The sequence below is a fragment of the Xenopus tropicalis genome, chromosome 7 (genome assembly GCF_000004195.4).
Source record: "Xenopus tropicalis strain Nigerian chromosome 7, UCB_Xtro_10.0, whole genome shotgun sequence".
Taxonomy (NCBI): Eukaryota; Metazoa; Chordata; class Amphibia; order Anura; family Pipidae; genus Xenopus; species Xenopus tropicalis.
Genome location: NC_030683.2, coordinates 91,505,670 through 91,526,217, shown reverse-complemented (window position 1 = coordinate 91,526,217; position 20,548 = coordinate 91,505,670). Strand labels below are relative to the sequence as shown.

Sequence of the window (20,548 nt, the reverse complement as noted above, 5' to 3'; positions counted from 1 at the left end):
TGCAAGGCATTTGTTAAAATGGCTGCCCTGTCTATGTCAATGATTGTTTTAGAGATGTTGGAGAATAAGCTTTGCACCAATGTACAAAGGTATAGGCAGTCGATACAATGTACATATAATTATCCCAGGAAAGATAGATAAAAAAAATCTCGACAGGCAGCTCTCAAACAAAAACAACGAATAAAGCAGCAGACAAACTTGACCAAAGCACAAAATAGAAGATTTTCTCTTCTCTGGTGTAGAAAAGACTACCTCTGGAGGTTAGTGTTTATAATAAAACAGCACATAATGCTGCACTACTATCCAATATCCATAACAATATCTAGGATCCATCTGACAATGAGCAGTTTCCTTTATGGAACCAGAAATAAAGAGGACTAAAAATTAGTCTGCTAGGCCTTGAGGTAGTGAAGAATAAAATACAGAACAGGTCCTCGACCAATAACAATATCAAGCCAGTGAAGCTGCGCTCACATAACATTCTTTAGAACAGTGATTTTCAACCTTTTTTGGGCAAAGGCACACTTGTTTCATGAAAAAAATCACGAGGCACACCACCATTAGAAAATGTTAAAAAATTTAACTCTGTGCCCAGCAGCAGTGCCCCCCTAGTACATTGGTGCCCAGCAGCAGTGCCCCCTAGTACATTGGTGCCAAGAGCAGTGCCCCCCTAGTACATTGGTGCCCAGCAGCAGTGCCCCCCTAGTACATTGGTGCCAAGAGCAGTGCCCCCCTAGTACATTGGTGCCCTGCCTACGGCACACCAGGCAACATCTCGCGGCACACTAGTGTGCCGCGGAACAGTGGTTGAAAAACGCTGCTTTAGAACATGAATATGGCCAGAGCAAAAGTTTAACAGAATGTAGAGCTGGTGGCCCTCCTGAACAACACATGGATCTGCAGTGAGTCAGTGGCGTTAAGCCATACACATAAACATGGGCTTATTTGGTGAGCAGATCATTCCCTGATGTGTCCACCTTAAGGTGGGCAATAACGGCTTGATCCGATCATTTGGCCCTTTGGATCACATTGACGGTATAATTGAAATTATATTTAAATATATTTTCAGATTTTAATTTCTAATAATAAACCTTTAACAATGTCCAAAGCATTGAAGAAATTACTGCTTTTTTGTCCTGCCCATCAGCTTCTTTATATTTTGTTAATGTCGATGTACAAAGTTTAACATTTACATAAGTGAATACAGCAGATGTGAAAGAGTAAAGATTGAAAAAAATATATCAGGGATTTTGGTGAACTGAAAATGTATGAAGTGAGTAAAATGGCATATTACATACTTATTTATGTACACATTTAAGTATTTAATTATTTACAGCTAAATTGTATGCTGATTTTCTGAGTGGCAGCGTATTGAATGTGTGGTTAGGTCCATATTGGTCACTCCAGGATTGCTATGGAGCCTGGCACAACTAGAGTGAAATGCAAATATTTTAAACCTACACTGATGCAAATGATGTTGGTAGGTGCACATCACAGTTTCTTTGTAAACAGACTTCTCCACTACTAACTGGTAATTACTTTGACCTTGTTCCTGATACTTCTTAAAGGACATGTAAAGCCTACATTTGCCTACAATGTATATCAGTTGGGCACGTCTTCCCCACCTAAATGGCGTCATTTGTACTACATATATCCCCTCCGCTTGCCAGTACCATCACATTTTCCTAAAGCAAATAGCAGCTTTCAACGCGTGGCCATTTTTCCTCTGATACATAATCAGATACAGTTAAATCTGCAAACAGCACACACACACAGACCTTTATACAGCATACATTTCATCAAGAATACAGGCTTACACAGGCAGAACTGTCTCTGATAAAAGTTCTGCTTTGTTTGAGCACTGTAATGGTAAAGCTGAGCTCAGGAGAAAAAAATTGAAGCAGACGGCTAGAGCTGAGTTTCTATGGGAACCAGCAATACCATCTCTTCACTGGCTGCTAGACTGGGGGGGCGTGTTTAGTAATCTGAGCTTAGAACAACTGAGCATGCCCACAAGCCAACAGCCAAAGCAAATTCCTGAGGGAGGGGGCCGAGTGGGTTACAGGAGGAGACGGAAATCGAAGTGATTAAGGAGATGTTGCAGCCTTACTATTAACCTCTGGACAACCAGTGTGGCAGGTATTGAAAGATTTCAAAGAGGCTGTTCACTGATTACATTTTTGTGTATGGGGTTTACGTGTCCTTTAATGCTACCTGCCCTAGACCATTAATTTTTTAAACTTGCTATTGAACTTTTTTGTAAGGCTTGTCTGTCTGCTTGTGCCTACCTAGGCAGCCTGTTTCATTACCTGTTTCCTGTACCTACCCTGCCTATTCCAGTGTCCCTATTTCTGCTTCCTACTTAGTCTGCAGGTCTGATCTTTGGCATAGCAGGCCTGGCACTTGTGTCTTCAGTAAACCATTGAATGCCCTGGTACAAGCAACCTTTCTTTACTGCTATACAGTATGTGGTCCATAAGTGTACAACTGTGCTAGCCATTAACAGGAGAGGTGGGAAATATGCTACACCAATGAATGTAATTGTTTTTTTTATGAAGTGGTGCAAGATTCAATAGAAATCATTAAGAATTATCTCTAACTTTATTTATTTTCCCAGTTACTAAAACATTCAAGTTTTTTAGCCTCAATGAAAAAGAATGGAACAATTTGATTCCCGCAGTGTGAAAGAATCAGGTATGGGAATATTATGTTGCATTTTTTACATAAAGAAGCTAGTGTTCAAGAAGTTTTGTTTTCATAATTTTTTCAAGTTGAATTTTGATAAATCTGCTCCTGTGTGTAACATTGCCCTTGGAGTACAGATTTACCTATAGAAAGCAATGACATTTTAACCTTAGTTTGCTCGACCATATTAAAAACTAGGATGGATTTAAAAAATTTAGCTTGAAGGGATGCACTGATTGCATTTATTATGTGCCCTGATGTTTCAAATGATCTAAAACCTTTAAAGGGAACTTACCCAAACATGTTTTCCATAATTAAAGAGAATGTAATGCTAAGGAACTTCTCAGTTTACATTATTAGGCATTTTCAATGGTTTTAGAGTTTTTTTGTAAATGTTAATGTTATTTAAAACAGTATTTGTCTGCCCTTTCCTATTCTCTGCCCTGAAGAAAAATGCTTGGTATTGTGCTTACTTGGTTCTGACTGATAGCATTTTCTATATATATATATATATATATATATATATATATATATATATATATATATATATATATATATATATATATATATATGTTTATGAAAATATTCTATTCTTAATATGATGGCAGATCCTAAAACTTCTATGTATGGAACCAAGTATAATAACAATGTCAGTCATTCTTTTCTGCCATTTTTCAGCCACACATGATAGTTCCAGTGAATGCTTATGGTAAATAAACTGTACCATGATAATAAAGTTAAGCCTTTTGCTGTGAACCTTCCTAGAATATGTGCAAGGTAAATAACTTTGGCTACCCACCTTACAGCAACTGGGGAGCTTAATATTGTAACCTTAATGAGATGAGCACTCAGTATTGCACTTTCATTTATAAATCCATCTGTAAACGTAGTAGTCAAAAGGCCCAAATACCATCATCGTCTCTCATTCTTTTCTCTTTATCAAACTGCTTTTCCTACATTCTTTTCACTTTTCCCAATATTTTGACCCTACTACCTTTCTTGCCTCAATCCTTCATATTATCTTGCTTCTAAGCTTGACTGAAGAATGTCTGAAAGGTTTTGGGTGGAGAACAGTAGCAAACAGAACAGTAATAAAATCGAATGGCTGGAACTGAAATAAAGGCTGATGATGTGAAGGAATTAATGGAATCTGAATGGGAGAGGCTATTGTTGGACTCTGAAGATGTTAGTGAAAAAGGTATTCTGAAGGTGAGAAAGGTATTCTAAGGTGAAAACTGACAAAAGAAAGACCAAGAACAAAGGAAGCTACAGTGATATCCAGCAGATGAGGCCAAATGTGGTGGTCATTCAATCAAGCAGCACAGAACCCAGCCAGCCCATCAGAACCAGGCAAAGCAAGTACTGAATCACCTCTTGTGAGCGCAAACACATGGCAATATCTAGGTTCCCTACCTCAGTGCTCAAGCAACCATAAATATAGATGAGAAGTGTTTAAATAGTCCTGATGGAATAATTTACCTAAACTTCTGTGGTGCAGCTAGGATAGCAGTCTAAAAATTTTAATTTCACCAAGATCTGTCTGATATTCTAGCCTAGCTAGTGGTTTATGAGATAAAGCAAGAATAAAAATAGACCTAGATTTTAATCCCAGTAGGGTTGCTGGCACACAGATTCATTTTAAGCGTTTTGTCGCCCTATTTTTTTGTAGCTTTGTAGTTGACAAAATTACTTGCAAGTGCCCATGCTGTCAAATGACAGGCACTTATTGCTCAAAATGTAGCACTTAAATTAAGCACCTCTTACTTGGCACCATACTTTGTAGGCTATTGCCACTCCATGAAATTAGGGGTAATTTTGAGTGTTTTTGTTTGCCTCCCATTGAGCTACAAAGTGCTAAAAATTACCCTATGCACACTGCTATTACCACATTCTTCCTTAATCTAACTTTTTTTCTCTAAAACTCCTGCAGTAGTCAGCCACATTTCTATGCAAGAAGAAAGAGGATGAGTGGTAGAGACGGAAAGGTGAATTAACCATACTGCTGTTTTATTGGTGACCCAGCTTATATAACGTATTTTAGAGGACTTATCTACAGAATACTTTTCTTGATAATGCATGGTCTAAATAATAAGGAAAGGCATAGCTTCAGGGGTACAGGGATTATGATTGTACCTGGCATCAGGAACTTACAGTGTCAAAAGGGGGTAAATAAATATAAAAACAGTGTGCATTAGCCAGCATACAGTGTTTTTAAACCAGAAATTTGGTTCTTCTACAGTTGTCCTCTCTGGACTAGTGTTATAGTACGCAGCTCAGAATCAAATGCAAACTAACTGAACAGTTATGTCCCATATGCCCCCCTCCCCCCACAAGTCACTGATTGGCTACTGACTGCTAACAGCTTAAAGAGCTTAGTTGAGTTCTGGCCATTACATTTGACATCTGCCCACTCCAGCCTTTATAGATTACATTTTTGCCCAACTATATTGAAAACATTTTTTATTTTGTGCAGTCTATCTAATTTGCCCATTTTTATTTTTACATTGAACTGTTCCTTTAAAATCAGCTCCTCGTTTTGAACCTGCAGAGCATGGCAACATGCCCCAGCTGAATTTACAAATTGAAGTGTGGCAAATTGAAGTTTATACTTTGAACTTAATTAGCATATTTGTAATAAGCATTGGAAAAGTTATTTATAAACCATCGTGCTGTTTCATAAAAAATAAAACTTCACAGTCATTCTGTTTTTTGGTTGTTGGGATCAGTGACCCTTACAGCTTGATAACTATAAAAATAAAAAAATACCAAACGATTGACAAGTAGTTTAGAATAGGCCTTTCTATAACATACTTAAAGGGCAACTATCATGACATTTTTTTTATAATATAAAAAATATATAGTTTAGAAAAACATTTTGACAATTTATAGCTTTTGAAAACTTTGCACTGTTACAAAGTTATGGCTAATTATTAAAGCAGCCTCCCATCCCTCACCCGCCAGAATCTCTGTCTCCCGGGTCTGTGTCAGTGATGCAGAAATGTGAGTGACAGAGCAGAGAGAAAGCTGATTTGCTGTGGCATGTCATGAGGCCACACCCCTCAACAGTAAACATGTGCAAAGGGAAAGTAAAAGGGGGGCTGGGCTGGGTGCTGGTGAAGCTACATTTGTATATATAACAGTAAAGCAGCTTATTGTATATAATTGCATGTATATAAAGAGTGACTACAATTTTTTTGCACAAACAGTAGCACATGTTATTGTTCCAACAATATTTATTTATAAGTTACACAAAAGGTAAATTGTAGTGTTATAGGAAACACTTGGCATGTATGCTTCAAATTGCAGTGCCTTTGTGCCAAATATCTTGATTGCTGCTGCTCAAAAAAGCAAGTGATAAATAAAGGTTAGGTGTTTGTTAGTGACTCAGGTGAGTGAGAAGACAATGATGTGTCAGACAATGTAAGGGAGAATTGGGTTGAATTTTTAGACCTTCTTCAAAGTCTTCTTCTATCAAACAGGAAAGATGGGCAGGTGGGAGCTGAAATTTAGGTGTCAGTCAAGAATGGTTGGATCATGCCCACTCCTCTCTGCTCAGAACACAAGTTGCCTGTCAGAGATGAGCCAAGTCAAGCAGATTCCCTTTCATTGATAGTTCCCCATTAAAGATTATTTAAACATAAACAAACCCCTTTAAGGGAACATTACAGTGCATTTTCATTTCCTTGTTCCTTGTGTTACTAGCCCTTTAACATGTACATAGAGGCGTTTGGTGATAGCTGAACAATGACAGTAGGTGATAAGAAAGCAAAAATTGAGATAATGTGCCCTACTGTATTTGATCTTACACAGCACGCCAAGCATACTAGATAGTGGTTCAAAATTCCATGGCAAGAATAGATTTAACCGGCAGCTACCAATCATGACTCAGTGGCCAGCACTATAAGCTTCCTACTATTTTTCAAGGAGTAAGTGAGCAAGGACATACCCCAACTACTCTCTATATTTCAATATCAAGTAAAGTAGAATAGGGGAAATTACAGAATTGTAGTTATTTAGTTTCTTTTCCTGCAAGATTCACAGACGTGAACTTGATGACTTTGTTCCAACTTGCCCATTACATAGTTATATAGTTAAGTTGGATTGAAAAAAGGCCAAAGTTTAACCGTTTTAAGTGAACCCAGCACACATATAAACTTATACTGACCTATCTATACACCCATACATAAACTATATATACCAACATCAAAACTAATTGTAGATTTTAGTATCATAATAGCCTTGGATATTATGCTTGTTCATGAAATCATCCAGGCCCCTCTTAAAGGCATAACCTGCCACCACAACATCACTCGGAAGCACATTCCACACCCTCACTGCCGTCACCGTGAAAATACACCTTCACTGCTCCAAATGAAAGTTCTGTTCCTCTAATCCAGGGATACCCAACCTTTTATACCCGTGAGCCACATTTAAATGGAAAAAGTGTTGGGGAGCAACAAAAGCATGAAAAAGGTTCTTAGGGGTGCCAATAAGAGCTATAATTGGACTGGCAGCATACAGAAGGCTCTGTCTGGCATTATACTGGGTTTTTATGCAGCCAAAACTTGCCTCCTTACCAGAAATTCAAAAATAAGCACCTGCTTTGAGGCCACTGGGAGCAACATGTTGCTCATGAGCCACTGGTTGTGGAACATTGCTCTAATCTAAAAAGGTGGACTCTGGTGCGCTGATCCTTTTTATGGGAAAAGAACATCCCCTAACTGTCAATAATCATCTCTAATGTACTTGTACAGAGTAATTATGTCCCCTCGCAAGTACCTTCTTTCTAGAAAATTCAACCCCAACCTTGATAGTCTAACCTCATAGTTTAAATCTTCCATCCCCTTTACCAGTTAGTTGCATGTCTCTGTACTTAGGCTAGATCTATGGGGTGGCTACTGTCTTTAATGGATTGAAATACATATATATATATTTTTTAACTAATATTAAGTAGTATATGAGTAAATATTTTGTAGTTGCATAAATTGAAAGGTCACTGGTTAATTTTTCACTTGCAATAGCATAGCCAAACATATCACAAATCTAGCATACTGTTATGTTAGATTTTCAGCACTCTGTCAGAGGCACAGGAAGCAATGTCAGACTGACAGGAAATTACAAGCAACTGAAGTGATTATATAGGGGTCACTGACCCCCCCCCCCAGCACTATGCAGAAGTGAAGGATCAGCAGAGGGTTGATTCTGATGTGACTATCTCTTCAGCTGCACATTTTTTGTTAACTATATATGTGGCAAAGATTGTTCTATTAATGTGACAGCATGGTGTTTATTAGCCTTTGATTCACTACAAGTCAGTTGCCGCTGTTAATGCTACCAACCGATGGAACCCTGACTCAGGCTGAAGTAGGCATTGGTGTTCATTGGTGCTTAAAGGAGCATGTTGTGTTAATAGTGTTAGTACTGCACCTTTCTAAAAAGCATCATCCTAATTTTGTATAAATTTTAAGATATTGCAGATGACTTTCACTTCCATTCCGGATGGCAAACTCCAGCTCCTATGATCACTGTGCCTTATAATGTGTCTAGGCTTGCTTCCCGCCTTAGCTGTATAATTAATATAGGCACAGTGACCACTGAATATTTATTACATTTCCCATTTCTCCATCTGTCGAATGGGTACCACGGATTACTTATTTTTGTTTTAAACAGTGTTGTCATTTTTTTAGCAGTTAATTGCTGGATTTGGTTGCTGGATTTTTTTTATAGAAGCTGCTTTTCATAACAATAATTTTAACCTTCCACATTACAGCTCCTAGGCTCTGTCATATAAATTAAATAATTTTTTATTAGATTGAAGGTAGTGACGCGAGAATAGGAATGACAAGGAAAGGATGAAAGAAATACAAAAGCACAGAGAAGTTTGTATAAGAATTATAACACCTACATAATGCTCATTGAAGGACACAAGCAGAAGGAATAATTTTTGTGAAAAACCAGACAAAAATAGCAGAAAACCAGAAATTGTGTATCTCTTTTGAATTGTCTTGAAAACCAGTGCAATAAACACAGAGATAAGAAAGATTGACTAATGTCAAGTAAGTCAACTGTACTTTGAACACATTCTTTATATGAAATGGCATAATTCCCAGAATAATAAAACAATGATACATTACCTAAATATTTTTCCAATGTCAATAAAAAGTAAACTATGTTTTTATTGATTATATAAATAATTTGATGGACTATTGAGACTGTGCATCTGAATAGAAACTCATGTGGAAACAACTCTTGTAAAGAATAACCTTGGCAACATGATTTTTATTTATATTTCTCTCAGTTTTTCTGCAGCACCAGTTGTGTGCTTTTAATGGATACACCTTTGATCCATCTATTAAACTTAATTATTAATTGGTTATTGACTCTCATGCAACCATGACATCAAGGACTAGATTCTTTCCCATTGGAATCCTCACCTCTGGGTCCCAATATGGGAGAAGCCTTTTTTCAGAACTCCCATTGTGTCTCCTTGGGTAAAGCTGTGTGCCTTTTTGCCATAAGGCCCTAGAAGTAGATTGGATGGGTACAATGATAGAAAAGTGTCTGCTGTAAAAACACCCCTTTGGGACCTCACATTATATTCTGTGAGACTACTGGTAATTCAATTATTTTCAAATAATGAATAACGGTGAAAAGGGCAACTTTGGGTAAAACCAATCCGAGACAGGTACCTACAATTATGCTATGCTGCTATGTGCTAAACAGGCTAGGAGAAAAAGGTTCCCTAAACACAGGGGTCCCCAACCTTTCTTACTCGTGAGCCACAGTCAAATGTAAAAAGACTTGGAGAGCAACACAAGCATCATAAAAGTTCATGGAGGTGCCAAATAAGGGCTAATATTGGCTATTAGATAGCTTCTATGCACACTGTCAGCTTACAGGGGGCTTTATTTGGGAGTAAATCTTGTTTTTATTCAACCAAAACTTGCCACCAAGTCAGGAATTCAAAAATAACTACCTGGTTTGGGGGCACTGAGAGCAACATCCAAGGGGTTGGTGAGCAACATGTTGCTCACAAGCCACTGGTTGGGGATCACTGCCTAAACCTATACAAATGATCCACCATATTTTACTGTTGATACCCTGACATTCTGCAAGCAAAACATACCCAACATCAGGCAAAGTATGCAGTTATTGTGACCAATACACCAGGCTTTCACTCCTTGCATTACCCTCTGCATTAGTATCTCATCTATTGGCTTTGTAACTGGGCCACCTTGCCCATGTGGTGATGTCCCGGAGGGGAACTCGCGCTGACAAACACTGGAGGGGGGGGGGGGGGATGAGAGGCCTATCGGCCCCTACCATTGTGCAATAGGCAGGTGCCCCTACTTCGAGCCCTGCTTTATAGTGTGCCACAAAACTCACCTGAGCTTATGTACTAAACACTGGACAAATATTTATGTAGGCAGTAACACATAGCAATGCATCAGTGATTAGCTCTATCCAATAAAAATAATGTTTCCTCGGAGTGGTCACTAACCTGTTTCACCAAATTTTAATGTAGATGCGTAGATGACAAATCAATGCCACACAGGTAACTTGAAGAGTTATAAGACATATGGAAGCATATTTACTAAAGTGTAAATTTTCTTTAACTCTACCAAACTCAACCTCAATCCGGCATTTTTTCAAAACATTGCATATTAACTTGAATTTGAAAATGTTATTTGAATTTAGCACATTCAGAATAAATACCAGGCACAAGCACTTTCCTTCTCTATGGATTACTGGTTTTTTCCTGAACAATGTTATGCACTTTATTAATATTAATAATAAGGCTACTGCACTCTACACTATAACACCTTTAGAGCACTTACTTCCTCACAGATACTTTTCCATGTGAATCATACAGGAAAGATATACTAAGAACTGCCATTTACTATATCGAACGCTATAAGTTTTAGCATCATAATAGGCAATTAGGCATGGAAAGAACAGAATACCACAGAGACAAGTTTGGCCCTTTGTTAGGAGTCTAACCTCCAATATTTTGGTTATAGTTGGAACCATTTTATAATGTTGTTAATACTAGTGAGCAGCTGTTAAAACCTTTACACGCACACTTATCACGACGTTTAAGAAACGAAATTGAGTTTCGCAGAGCAACCTGCCAGCCAAGAGCATCTCAGTGACTATTTACAGCGTTTCCGTTCTTTTATTGTATAATTACTAATGGTCATGCATATTTTCACACTAGCGCTCCTTTTTGTACACGCCCAGGTAATGTTTTATTACAACAGGTGAATTCCACAATCAGCAATGCACTGTGACTCAACAATAAACGCGCACATTCCTTCAGAATAGTGACAGCTCCCTACAATCCATCCTGTTACTCAGTTACAGGTTTATAGCCTTGCTTCCCTTTCCCAGTGTATGACTGGCTGCAGGTGTAATCTCCTTTGTCCCTATTGGTTAATCCCTTGAGTCCTGCGGCAGGTAATTAACATTCGTCTTGCATTGGACAGCTAACCTTTGGCCGGCCTGTGTAATTGGACACTGTATTTTCAATACGAGCACGCGATTTGCTGGAGAGCTATCGGAGAGCTCTGCTATTGGCTGCCACTAACACCCAGTTTACTCCGCCATGTTTCGAGAGTCCGAAGTGCTTCGCAAGGAGAGACTCTTGAGTTTTAGCCGGGGAGTTGTTTGCCAGCGGCGCTGACAGGCAACTGTTTGGTAGCGCCAGGAATTTGGCAACTAAAGAGGCGGGTCAGTGTGCGCAGGTGTGAGGGGATGCTTGGAGTTGTTGCACTGTGACAGGGTTAGACGAGCTGGTACTTATTAACCCTCTCGTATCCGCTGTCCAGTGACGCCTCCTGTATCTCCTCCCTCTCGGCTCCGTAATGTTCGTCCTCCGATTCCGTGTTACACCGGGGGGTGGGGATATCGGCTGGAGTTACGGCCGGGAGTAGCTGATCGGGCTCAGTGGAGAAGCCGAGCTAAAAGGAAGTGTGTGTATCAGTATTGCAGGTAAGGGACAGGCTGACTCAGGTATTTTCTTTCTATACGTGTGTGTATCAAGTGTCCGGTGTCCTAGCTTCCTAGCTCCCATCATCATCATCATCATCATTATTTCTTTACTGTTTCTTTAAATAGAGATCACCTGGCTTCCTGTAGGGAGCTAAAATGACAGCACTGGTTGGGAGCTGCAGTTCAGCTTTTCCATCACCTGCTGAAGTTACCTAGTGATTGTTGAATTCCTGTAGAGGCCGGATTAGAGCTGCTGTAAAGCACTTTAGTACCAGTAACACTGCAATGATTGTGCCCCAGAGTGGTGACAACAGTTGTGAAGGGGAAGTTCTCATACTCACAATGAATATTTATTTCCCATATAATACAAGCTTTTTGTGACCAAGTTTCATGCTGAAAGCAATTCACCTCTGGGAAAGCTCATTCTGTGTTTATTATGGAGGCTGAAGAAGTTCACAGTAAAAGAGTAATGCAACAGATATTGTTGTCCTATGTCACTGTGAATGCTGTGTAACTGGTTAGGGTACTGATTAATAACTAGCTACTGATTGCTTAGTTACTCACATAGAGTGCCTCTATTTCCTTCCGCATCACACATTAGACAATTGGCAGGTTGCCTTTTACATTCTGAATGTGGTATAACAGTGTTTTTCAACCTTTTTTGGGCAAAGGCACACTTGTTTCATGAAAAAAATCACAAGGCACACCACCATTAGAAAATGTTAAAAAATTTAACTCTGTGCCCAGCAGCAGTGCCCCCCTAGTACATTGGTGCCCAGCAGCAGTGCCCCCTAGTACATTGGTGCCAAGAGCAGTGCCCCCCTAGTACATTGGTGCCCAGCAGCAGTGCCCCCCTAGTACATTGGTGCCAAGAGCAGTGCCCCCCTAGTACATTGGTACTACGGCACACCAGGAAACATCTCGCGGCACACTAGTGTGCCGCGGAACAGTGGTTGAAAAACGCTGTGGTATAAAAATGTATTTAATATAAACAGTTTAAGGTGATTTGCAAATTATGCAGAGACTGTTTTTATTCTAACAATATGTAAGTTGTTTGTTATTAAATATTAGATTATATTATTAATAATTATTTGGCTCTGGGTGTATGATTAAGGAAGATTTATACATGTATGCTTCACATATGATGTTATCCAAGCTCTTTTACATCTATGGATGGTTTAATGAGCCCTGTATGTTTTTAAAGTAAAGGTGGCCATACATGGACCGATTCTAGCTGCTGATATTGGTCCTTTAGACCGGCCTGTGTGTGGGCACAAATGACGGGTCTGCCTGACCAACATCTTGCATGAAATCGTCCAGATCTCATTCAGGCAGGTTTGATTTTTCAGTTGGATTGGGGACTGCATCAGCTTGTTAATCCGGTCCCCAAACCAACTGCGCATATACCCGCCAATCTAATTCGAATTAGCCCGATATCGCCCACCTGTAGGTAGGGATATCGGGAGAAGATCCGCTCAATTGGCAACCTCGCTAATCCGATCTGAATAATTATTTGCATATGAAAATTAGGCCATGCAGGGGCTAAAGAGAACTGTATTTGGTGAAAAATTTTCAACTTCTATGTTTGTGACAAAAAGTCACGTGATTTTAAGGATACAGATTAGGTTTGGCCAGACACGTGGATTTGGCTGGATCCAATTCCTGTTGAGGAAGTAGTGGGGGACACAGCCAAACGATTGCTCTGCGAGGAACGAAGGAGTTGGCCGGGAACGTACGGAGACACAAGGGAAGAGATGTAGTGAGGAGCAGAGGAATGGAGGGCTTTGAAGGTTAAGAGAAGGAGTTTGTAAGATATTATTTGTTTAATAGGAAGCCACAATAAGGGCTTTAGCAGGGGGAGGGCCTGAACTCTCCTGGATGAGAGGAGGTGAACTCTGGCAGCAGTATTTAATATAGACTGTAGGGGGCAGAGATTGGAGTTAGGGAGGCCGGTTAGTAGCTGTAGCTTTTTTGCTCCTTCCCAGCTTTCAAATGGAGGTAGAGACTCTAGCAGCCAAAATCCCCTTTGCTCTGTGGGGCCCACTCCTGTTTGTCTCTCAGTCTTTCTATTGCCTTATGGTTGCTAGCTTTCAATTTACTTTAGCAACACTACAGAAACATGTTGCTGCTTAAATTCTGAAGTGCTGCTAAACAAAAGCTAAATTAAAAAAAAAAGAAAAGCAATTGCAGATTGTAGTAGCCTACTGCTGTCTAACAGGCAGAACTAGAAGGTATAATTTAAGACCAATTAAAAAGTTGCTAAGAATAGGCTAATCTATAACCTACTAATTAAAAAATGATCTACTACTTTGAGTCTTATATACTAACATAGGAGCTAATTTGCCAAGAGCAGTCAATCAGGAATTAGATCTGATAAGTCTATTACAAGTTAAGCTAGTCGTTCATGTTTATACACAAGTTTTCAGCCCATGTATGGGGCCCCTGGAAGATCCTGCTTTGAAAATCCTGTTGGATGAGGATTGCATTTGAACACTGATGTGCTCCTCTTCCATCAGGTAAAGTCATGCAGCGGGGAGGGTACCTGCGGAATATGTTGGGATGGGGACGGAACATACCTGATGTCCCCAATGTGTGGATGGCCCACAACTACCCTATTAGCTGCACTGAGGTGGGCTACAGGGGACCATTTAAGTTGTGGGTTGGGTGGAATTGCATGTGGGAAAGAAAGCAGGTGTGGGTTGGGCTTAGGGTAAGCAGATATGGGTTGGGTGCTGGGACTGATGCAAATTCTTAATTTCCTGAGGAATTTACCACATAATGGTCCACCTGTAGACCTTCAGTTCTCTGTATGGTGACCGTGCTTTGCAAATGAACTTGGTCTGTAAATAATCTCCTATTTGCTAGTGTCTCCCATAAACACATGTGAGAGCAGACTTCAACCCTGAAGCACTTGCATCTAGCTTCCCTTGGTATCTTCTAGTAAACCGTAAATGTAGTAGGTGCAATGTGCTACATACCTTGGTCACAGTTTACAACTTGAGCATAGAATTGCTATAGCTCTGTGTCCAGGATATAAAATGGACCCACATAATAAAAGCCCCTTTTCAAAGTAAATTTTAAACCCCATTTTCTTATTGAAACATCTTTACTGGTACAGGTATGGGACCTGGGCTTTTCCGAATAAGGGATCTTTCCGTAATTTAGATCACCATAACTTCAGTCTGCTAAAAATCATTTAAATATTGAATAAACCCCATAGGCTGGTATTGACTCCAATAAGGATTTATTATATCTTAGTTGGGATCAAGTAGAAGGTTCTGTTTTATTATTACAGAGAAAAAGGAAATTATTTCTAAAAAATTTGAATTTTTTTCTTATAATGGAGTCTATGGGAGATGGTCTTTCCATAATTTGGAACTTTCTGGATAACGGGTTTCCGGATAATGGATCCCATACCTGTACCTGTTACAAATGTATTTAAAAATCCGTCTTTCAATCTTTTGTTGCCTTCCCTGCCTCTATGCCTCAGGTATAGCAATCACTTTCTATTTTACAGTTGCTAAATGTCACTGCACTCTTGACATTCCACTTCTCTGCTAACATCTATAATTGTGAAGCCTGTGACTTGACATGGACATCAGGTCTCCTATTCGGGGGCATACACAAGATTTTGGGATGATGCAAAGCTTGTTTTACTGACAATGTCCATAAAATGGCGCCTTCCTGCTTGCTGTGAATCCAGTGAATTCCAAGACTGAAGGGAAAATGTTTAAATAATTTATATGGTATAAGTAAAGTTAATTTTGCTTGACCACCAGCATAGTGAAACTTTTAGAATGATTTTTTAGGGTTAACAGTCCCATTGAACCTACTGATTTTTCTTCTTGATAAGCTGAAGGTTCCCTAAATGACTTATTGTGGCAGATATAGGTAGAACACCAGTAGTTTAGCATTGCAGTAAAGGTATGCTTTGAGCAATATAAGTTTTGCTTGACTCTATAAAAGGGAAATAACCTTTGTGCGGGCTGTTATGGTGTCCCTTTTTTCTAGTACATTTCTGCCGGAAGTCATTGAGATATTATTGATTTAGCAGATTTTGGGACATATTTTGTATTTCCGGAACTAAAAGGTACTTTTGTCTTTCTGGATTGGCTTTGTCAGTTTTTACAATGAGGGAACCCTGAAATATTTAAGGCCATAGGGACCCTTTACATGCATTGTCTCCATCTCTCTGTTAATATACAGTTTGTCTGATGGACACACTGGAATTGTGAGTATCTATCAAACCAGCTTCTTATACATGGAGATAATTCTCAGCACTATACTCTGCACTTTGGCTTATTGATTATCTGCTGCAGTGTTGTAGCTTACTGGAAACCTTTACCAGCACCATCAGATACATGTGTCCATTTGTTTTCTATTCTCATAAATTGTACAGTTCTGCAAAGAATGTCTGTATCTTATTTAATTATCTGGTGTCAGTCCCATAGTTGTTGGCATACCCTAATTAATGCAGGTAATTCATCACCTAACAGTGCTTTATGGTCTTATTCATACAGGTTTGTGATTTGTTATGATTGTTGTGTTTTTTTTTTTTTTTACACAAGGCAGGCTAGAGATTAATGTCTGATACACAGTATCACTGCAGAACACATCATTTAGGTTCTTAAACAATGAAAAGCTATAAAAAAAAGCAGTCTAGATTGTTGTGGAAAGGTTCCCCAGATAGCTTAACTTGCATTGGCATGATATCAATAATGTATCAGAAATATTAGTATGTCACTCTCTTGCATAATATCTTTTAATTTGTTATGCTATTTAACATTTTAATATATATTCTATACTGAATTGTATTGGTCTTTTCTATCGTTCAACTAATTTAATGCTAATGTTAATACATTATTTGTCTTTTTTTCACAGGTAAAGAGCACTTTCTATGTTGAAACAGTGCTGCTATAACAGCAGAGCTGTCTTGACTGGTTGCTGATGAACAGTTTGTACTTAAAAAAACCTGTACTGGAGTAGCTGAATATCATGCCAAGCAAGATGGGGTCAAAAATGGATTTATCAAAGGACATTAAAATTAAGGCACACTATAAAGGGTAAGTGAAAACCAATCACTTTTGTAAGATTAAATGGATGCTGACCCCACCAGCTTTATTTGCTTTAAAGCAGAAAATTGTAACCTGTGGGTTGGGACACAAAAATGGGTTTCTGTACTGTTTAGGTTGAGTTTCCCCATAAGAAAAAAGGTAATAGCCACTGTTTGAAAACATGGAATTGCATCTCAGTTCTCCCAGCTCTGTGCAGCAGCTTAAAGGACATGCAAACCCCTCACACAAAAATGTAATCAGTGAACAGCCTCTTTGAAATCTTTAAATACCTGCCACACTGGTTGTCCAGAGGTTAGTAGTAAGGCTGCAGCATCCCCTTAATCACTTAGATTTTCTTTCTCCTCCTGTAACCCACTCGGCCTCCTCCCTCAGAAATTTGCTTTGGCTGTTGGCTTGTGGGCATGCTCAGTTGTTCTAAACTCAGATTACTAAACACACCCCCAGTCTAGCAGCCAGTGAAGAGATGGCATTGCTGGTTCCCATAAAGCTGTCTGCTTCACTTTTTTTCTCCTAACCTCCTCTCCTGAGCTCAGCTCAAACAATGCAGAACTTTTATCAAAGACAGTTCTTAGCCCCCCCCCCCCAAAAAAAAAATGTAAAACTGTTTAAAGTACACTTGCATGCTTGTGGTTAACATTTTTTAAAATTCTCTTTTAGTTTTTGTGACTACTATTTTACACTGGCTAGTGCAACAGAGCAGAGCTGGTGATGAAAATCCTCTTCTTAGCTGTGTTTAATTCTGCTAATATCATGAAAAAAAAAGATAATTAAACAATAATATAAACTGTAACAGTGCTCAGCATATCTCCTTTAATGTACTTTAAATGTCTGTTATATGCTTATTAGTACACTTACTACATGCAGATAATGTAATAGGGTTTGCCAGGTTGCTGGACCAAGACTTCATCTGGATCAGAACCATCATGTGGACAACTGTCCGATGGCTTCTGTGCTTTTAGACAGTTCCAGCAGCCCTTTCCAGAAAGTATAACGTTTGCCTAAATAACATTAGTAGCCCTAAAGTATGTAGAAACTACATTTCCTTTCCTTTTCTTCCCTTCATCCAGAACACTTTGCTGTCCGGAAATATAAAAACTGTTTCATTTTCCAAAGAGCATTTTTTCCCTGTTATTTAAGAAACTTGCAATTAATTACCATTGAGGCCTTTAGACTTCCCGTGGATCCAGAAGCAAGAGTACAAAAGATCCAGTGTGCACATTGTATCAGACTTGCAGCTGTCCTTGTACACAAATGTTTTTTAATATTATTCATTTCTTTATAAGAACAGCTGACAAGTGTATGTTTTATGTTAAAAGAAGAAACTTTTCAATTAATTTTTTGTTCATATAGACATAATTACTGCTTTATTAGTTGCTTATTTGTTGTAGACTGTTAGTTTGTGTTTGTGAATTAATTGAAAATAAAAAAAAACTTTTTAAACAGTGATGTGTGAAAAATAACTGTTCTATATAGTGGTCCGCGTGGTTGTTTTCTTTGCAGTTTAGTAATTCTCTGCAATAATTAGTTGGTGTGTGCAGTTCATTTTAGTGAGTCACTGGTTAAAAGTGAAAGCTGGCCAACCAGTTATTAAATTTGCCATATGTATGAGGCATGGACCTCTTTCAGGTAGTAATTGGAATGGCTGGAATATCCTGTTAGGTGAGGAGTGTATCAAGCAAAAACAGTTTCTATGTTGTTTATATTTTTCCTGTAATATTTATTGATTTGGCTTTTACAGGTATGTAAACTTCATTCCTAAATTCTACTACTTAGCATTTACACTAAAAAGAAACAATAATGTTTTTGTCCTGTTAACTTTGAATAACCATTTTCCTGCTAACTACATAGACTCTATGTTGCTGGCAAGGAAGATACAGTGCCAGTGACATACATTCTAAGTTTTCAGTCATATTTAAATCAGCAATGTGTCCTGGGGCATTCCAAAGGTTGACGGAAGAAGGGGTTGATGTCAGTAAAAAGGATTTATTGTAATATTATAGATCAATCCCCCCAAGAAAAATAAATTATTTACTTAAAGAGAAAAAACACCCCCCTTTTGGCATCAGCTCATTCATTTGGCCTTGAAGTCCTAGAATCCTTCATGTCAGCATAGATTCACATGGTGAGGATGGGGATAAATGCCTCTGCAAACATAAACATGGCCATAATTTAAAAGATCTACTTGTTTGGTAAGGTAACCAAACAATCAGATCTTTCCCTGATATGCCCTCTTTGAGGTGGGTGATATCGGGTTGATCCTATCATTTGGGCCTTGGTCATAATTGCCGCTATACAGGCCATTGGATCGAGTTCCGTATCAATGTGCTGATCCAGTCCTTGATCTGACAGGAAAATCAAACCTGATCATCAGAGGGTCCCATACATGGGCCAATAAAAAGCTGGTATGGTCCATAGGGCAGCCAATGTACGGCCAATTGGGTTCAATGGACCTGTTTCAATCAGAGGCACAATATCACAAATTCCTCATGGATGTTTGGAATGGGTGGGGGATAATATTTATACATATATATAATCATTAATTAAACATTTTTGCAGTTCAGATAGTGTTTGTGCATTTTCTTTTAAGTATAATTAAATAAATTTGGTACTATTTATGAAATAAGATAAACTACTGTTCAAAGTACTCTACAGAACTGTTGGCAGGCCTGCTGAATAATGCTAGGAAAAAGGAAATGACTGGCTGAATGCCTTGCTCTTAAAATTGCTGAGAGTACAGGTGGAACTGTTAGGAATTTTAGATCTTGCAAGAATGTTGCCCTTGCTTTTATAGGAATGCAGTCACATTGCTGTTTCATTAGCCATAGAGGTACAGTATAATATGTCACCCTTGTACAATGCAACCATTCCTCCTTTTCTCGTGCTGCATTAACTTAAGCTAAAGGTCAAGGGTGTAAGACTGTGTAGTTGAGTTAACATGTTGTAAGCCTTAGCTTTATATGGTTTATACTTATATAAACTTAAACTAGTTTTCGATACTATTATTATGAGGCACAGAAAATTAAACATACTCTGTGCATCTGAATATATTATCTAATTTAAAGCATAATTTTTAAATGTATCTACTTTTTTTCTTTAATAATAAAACAGTACCTTGATGCGCTTGATGGTAACTAAGCTGCATAAATTCATATTGGTCGCAAAAAAATCCTATTGATTTTTAAATGTTTGTTAGTAGGCTAATCCAAATTACAGAAAGCCCCTTAATCCAGAGAACCTCAGGTCCCAAGCATCCAGGATAATGTATATCAGTGATCCCCAATATGTTGCTCTCCGTGCCCCAAACCAGGTAGTTATTTTGGGGGCAAGTTTAGGTTGAATAAAAACAAGATTTACTACCAAATAAAGCCTCCTGTAAGATGATAGTGTGCATAGAGGATACCTAATAGCCAATCTTAGCCCTTAATTGGCACCTCCATTAACTTTTATGGTGCTTGTGTTGCTTTCCAAGTCTTTTTACATTTGACTGTGACTCACGAATAAGAAAGGTTGGGGACCCCTGATATATATTATTGTGGCTGCCTTTAACTTGAATTAATGGGACATATTCTTATTCTTTTTAGGTTACTGTTTTCCAAGTGTGTTCTGGGACTACATTTTTATTTTATAGGGGAATCCCTAAAATGTTTGTATGTTCTTGGTTGCAACAAAAAACTGACCACATGGTTACACTTGTACGCTTGTCTGCTTTTCACAAGTGCTGTTTCCACCTTCATTTTTCCTGTGTGTAGAATGTTTACAGTGCAGTTAACTTACAATTGCTATGACAATTATTTCAT

At 38.6% G+C, this 20,548-nt stretch overlaps 1 protein-coding gene across 2 annotated transcripts in view; it reads left to right on the top strand.

Moving 5' to 3' along the window:
* The first annotated feature begins 11,250 nt into the window (after positions 1 to 11,250).
* Positions 11,251 to 20,548, top strand: part of prkcz (protein kinase C zeta) — a 111,771-nt gene continuing 102,473 nt past the window's right edge. Inside the window, exons 1-2 of one of the 2 annotated variants that reach the window (XM_012965860.3) lie at positions 11,251 to 11,676; positions 16,558 to 16,739. In XM_012965860.3, coding sequence (XP_012821314.1) covers positions 16,672 to 16,739 — 68 coding nt within the window. In that variant the 5' untranslated portion in view covers positions 11,251 to 11,676; positions 16,558 to 16,671. 2 annotated transcript variants of the gene reach the window in all.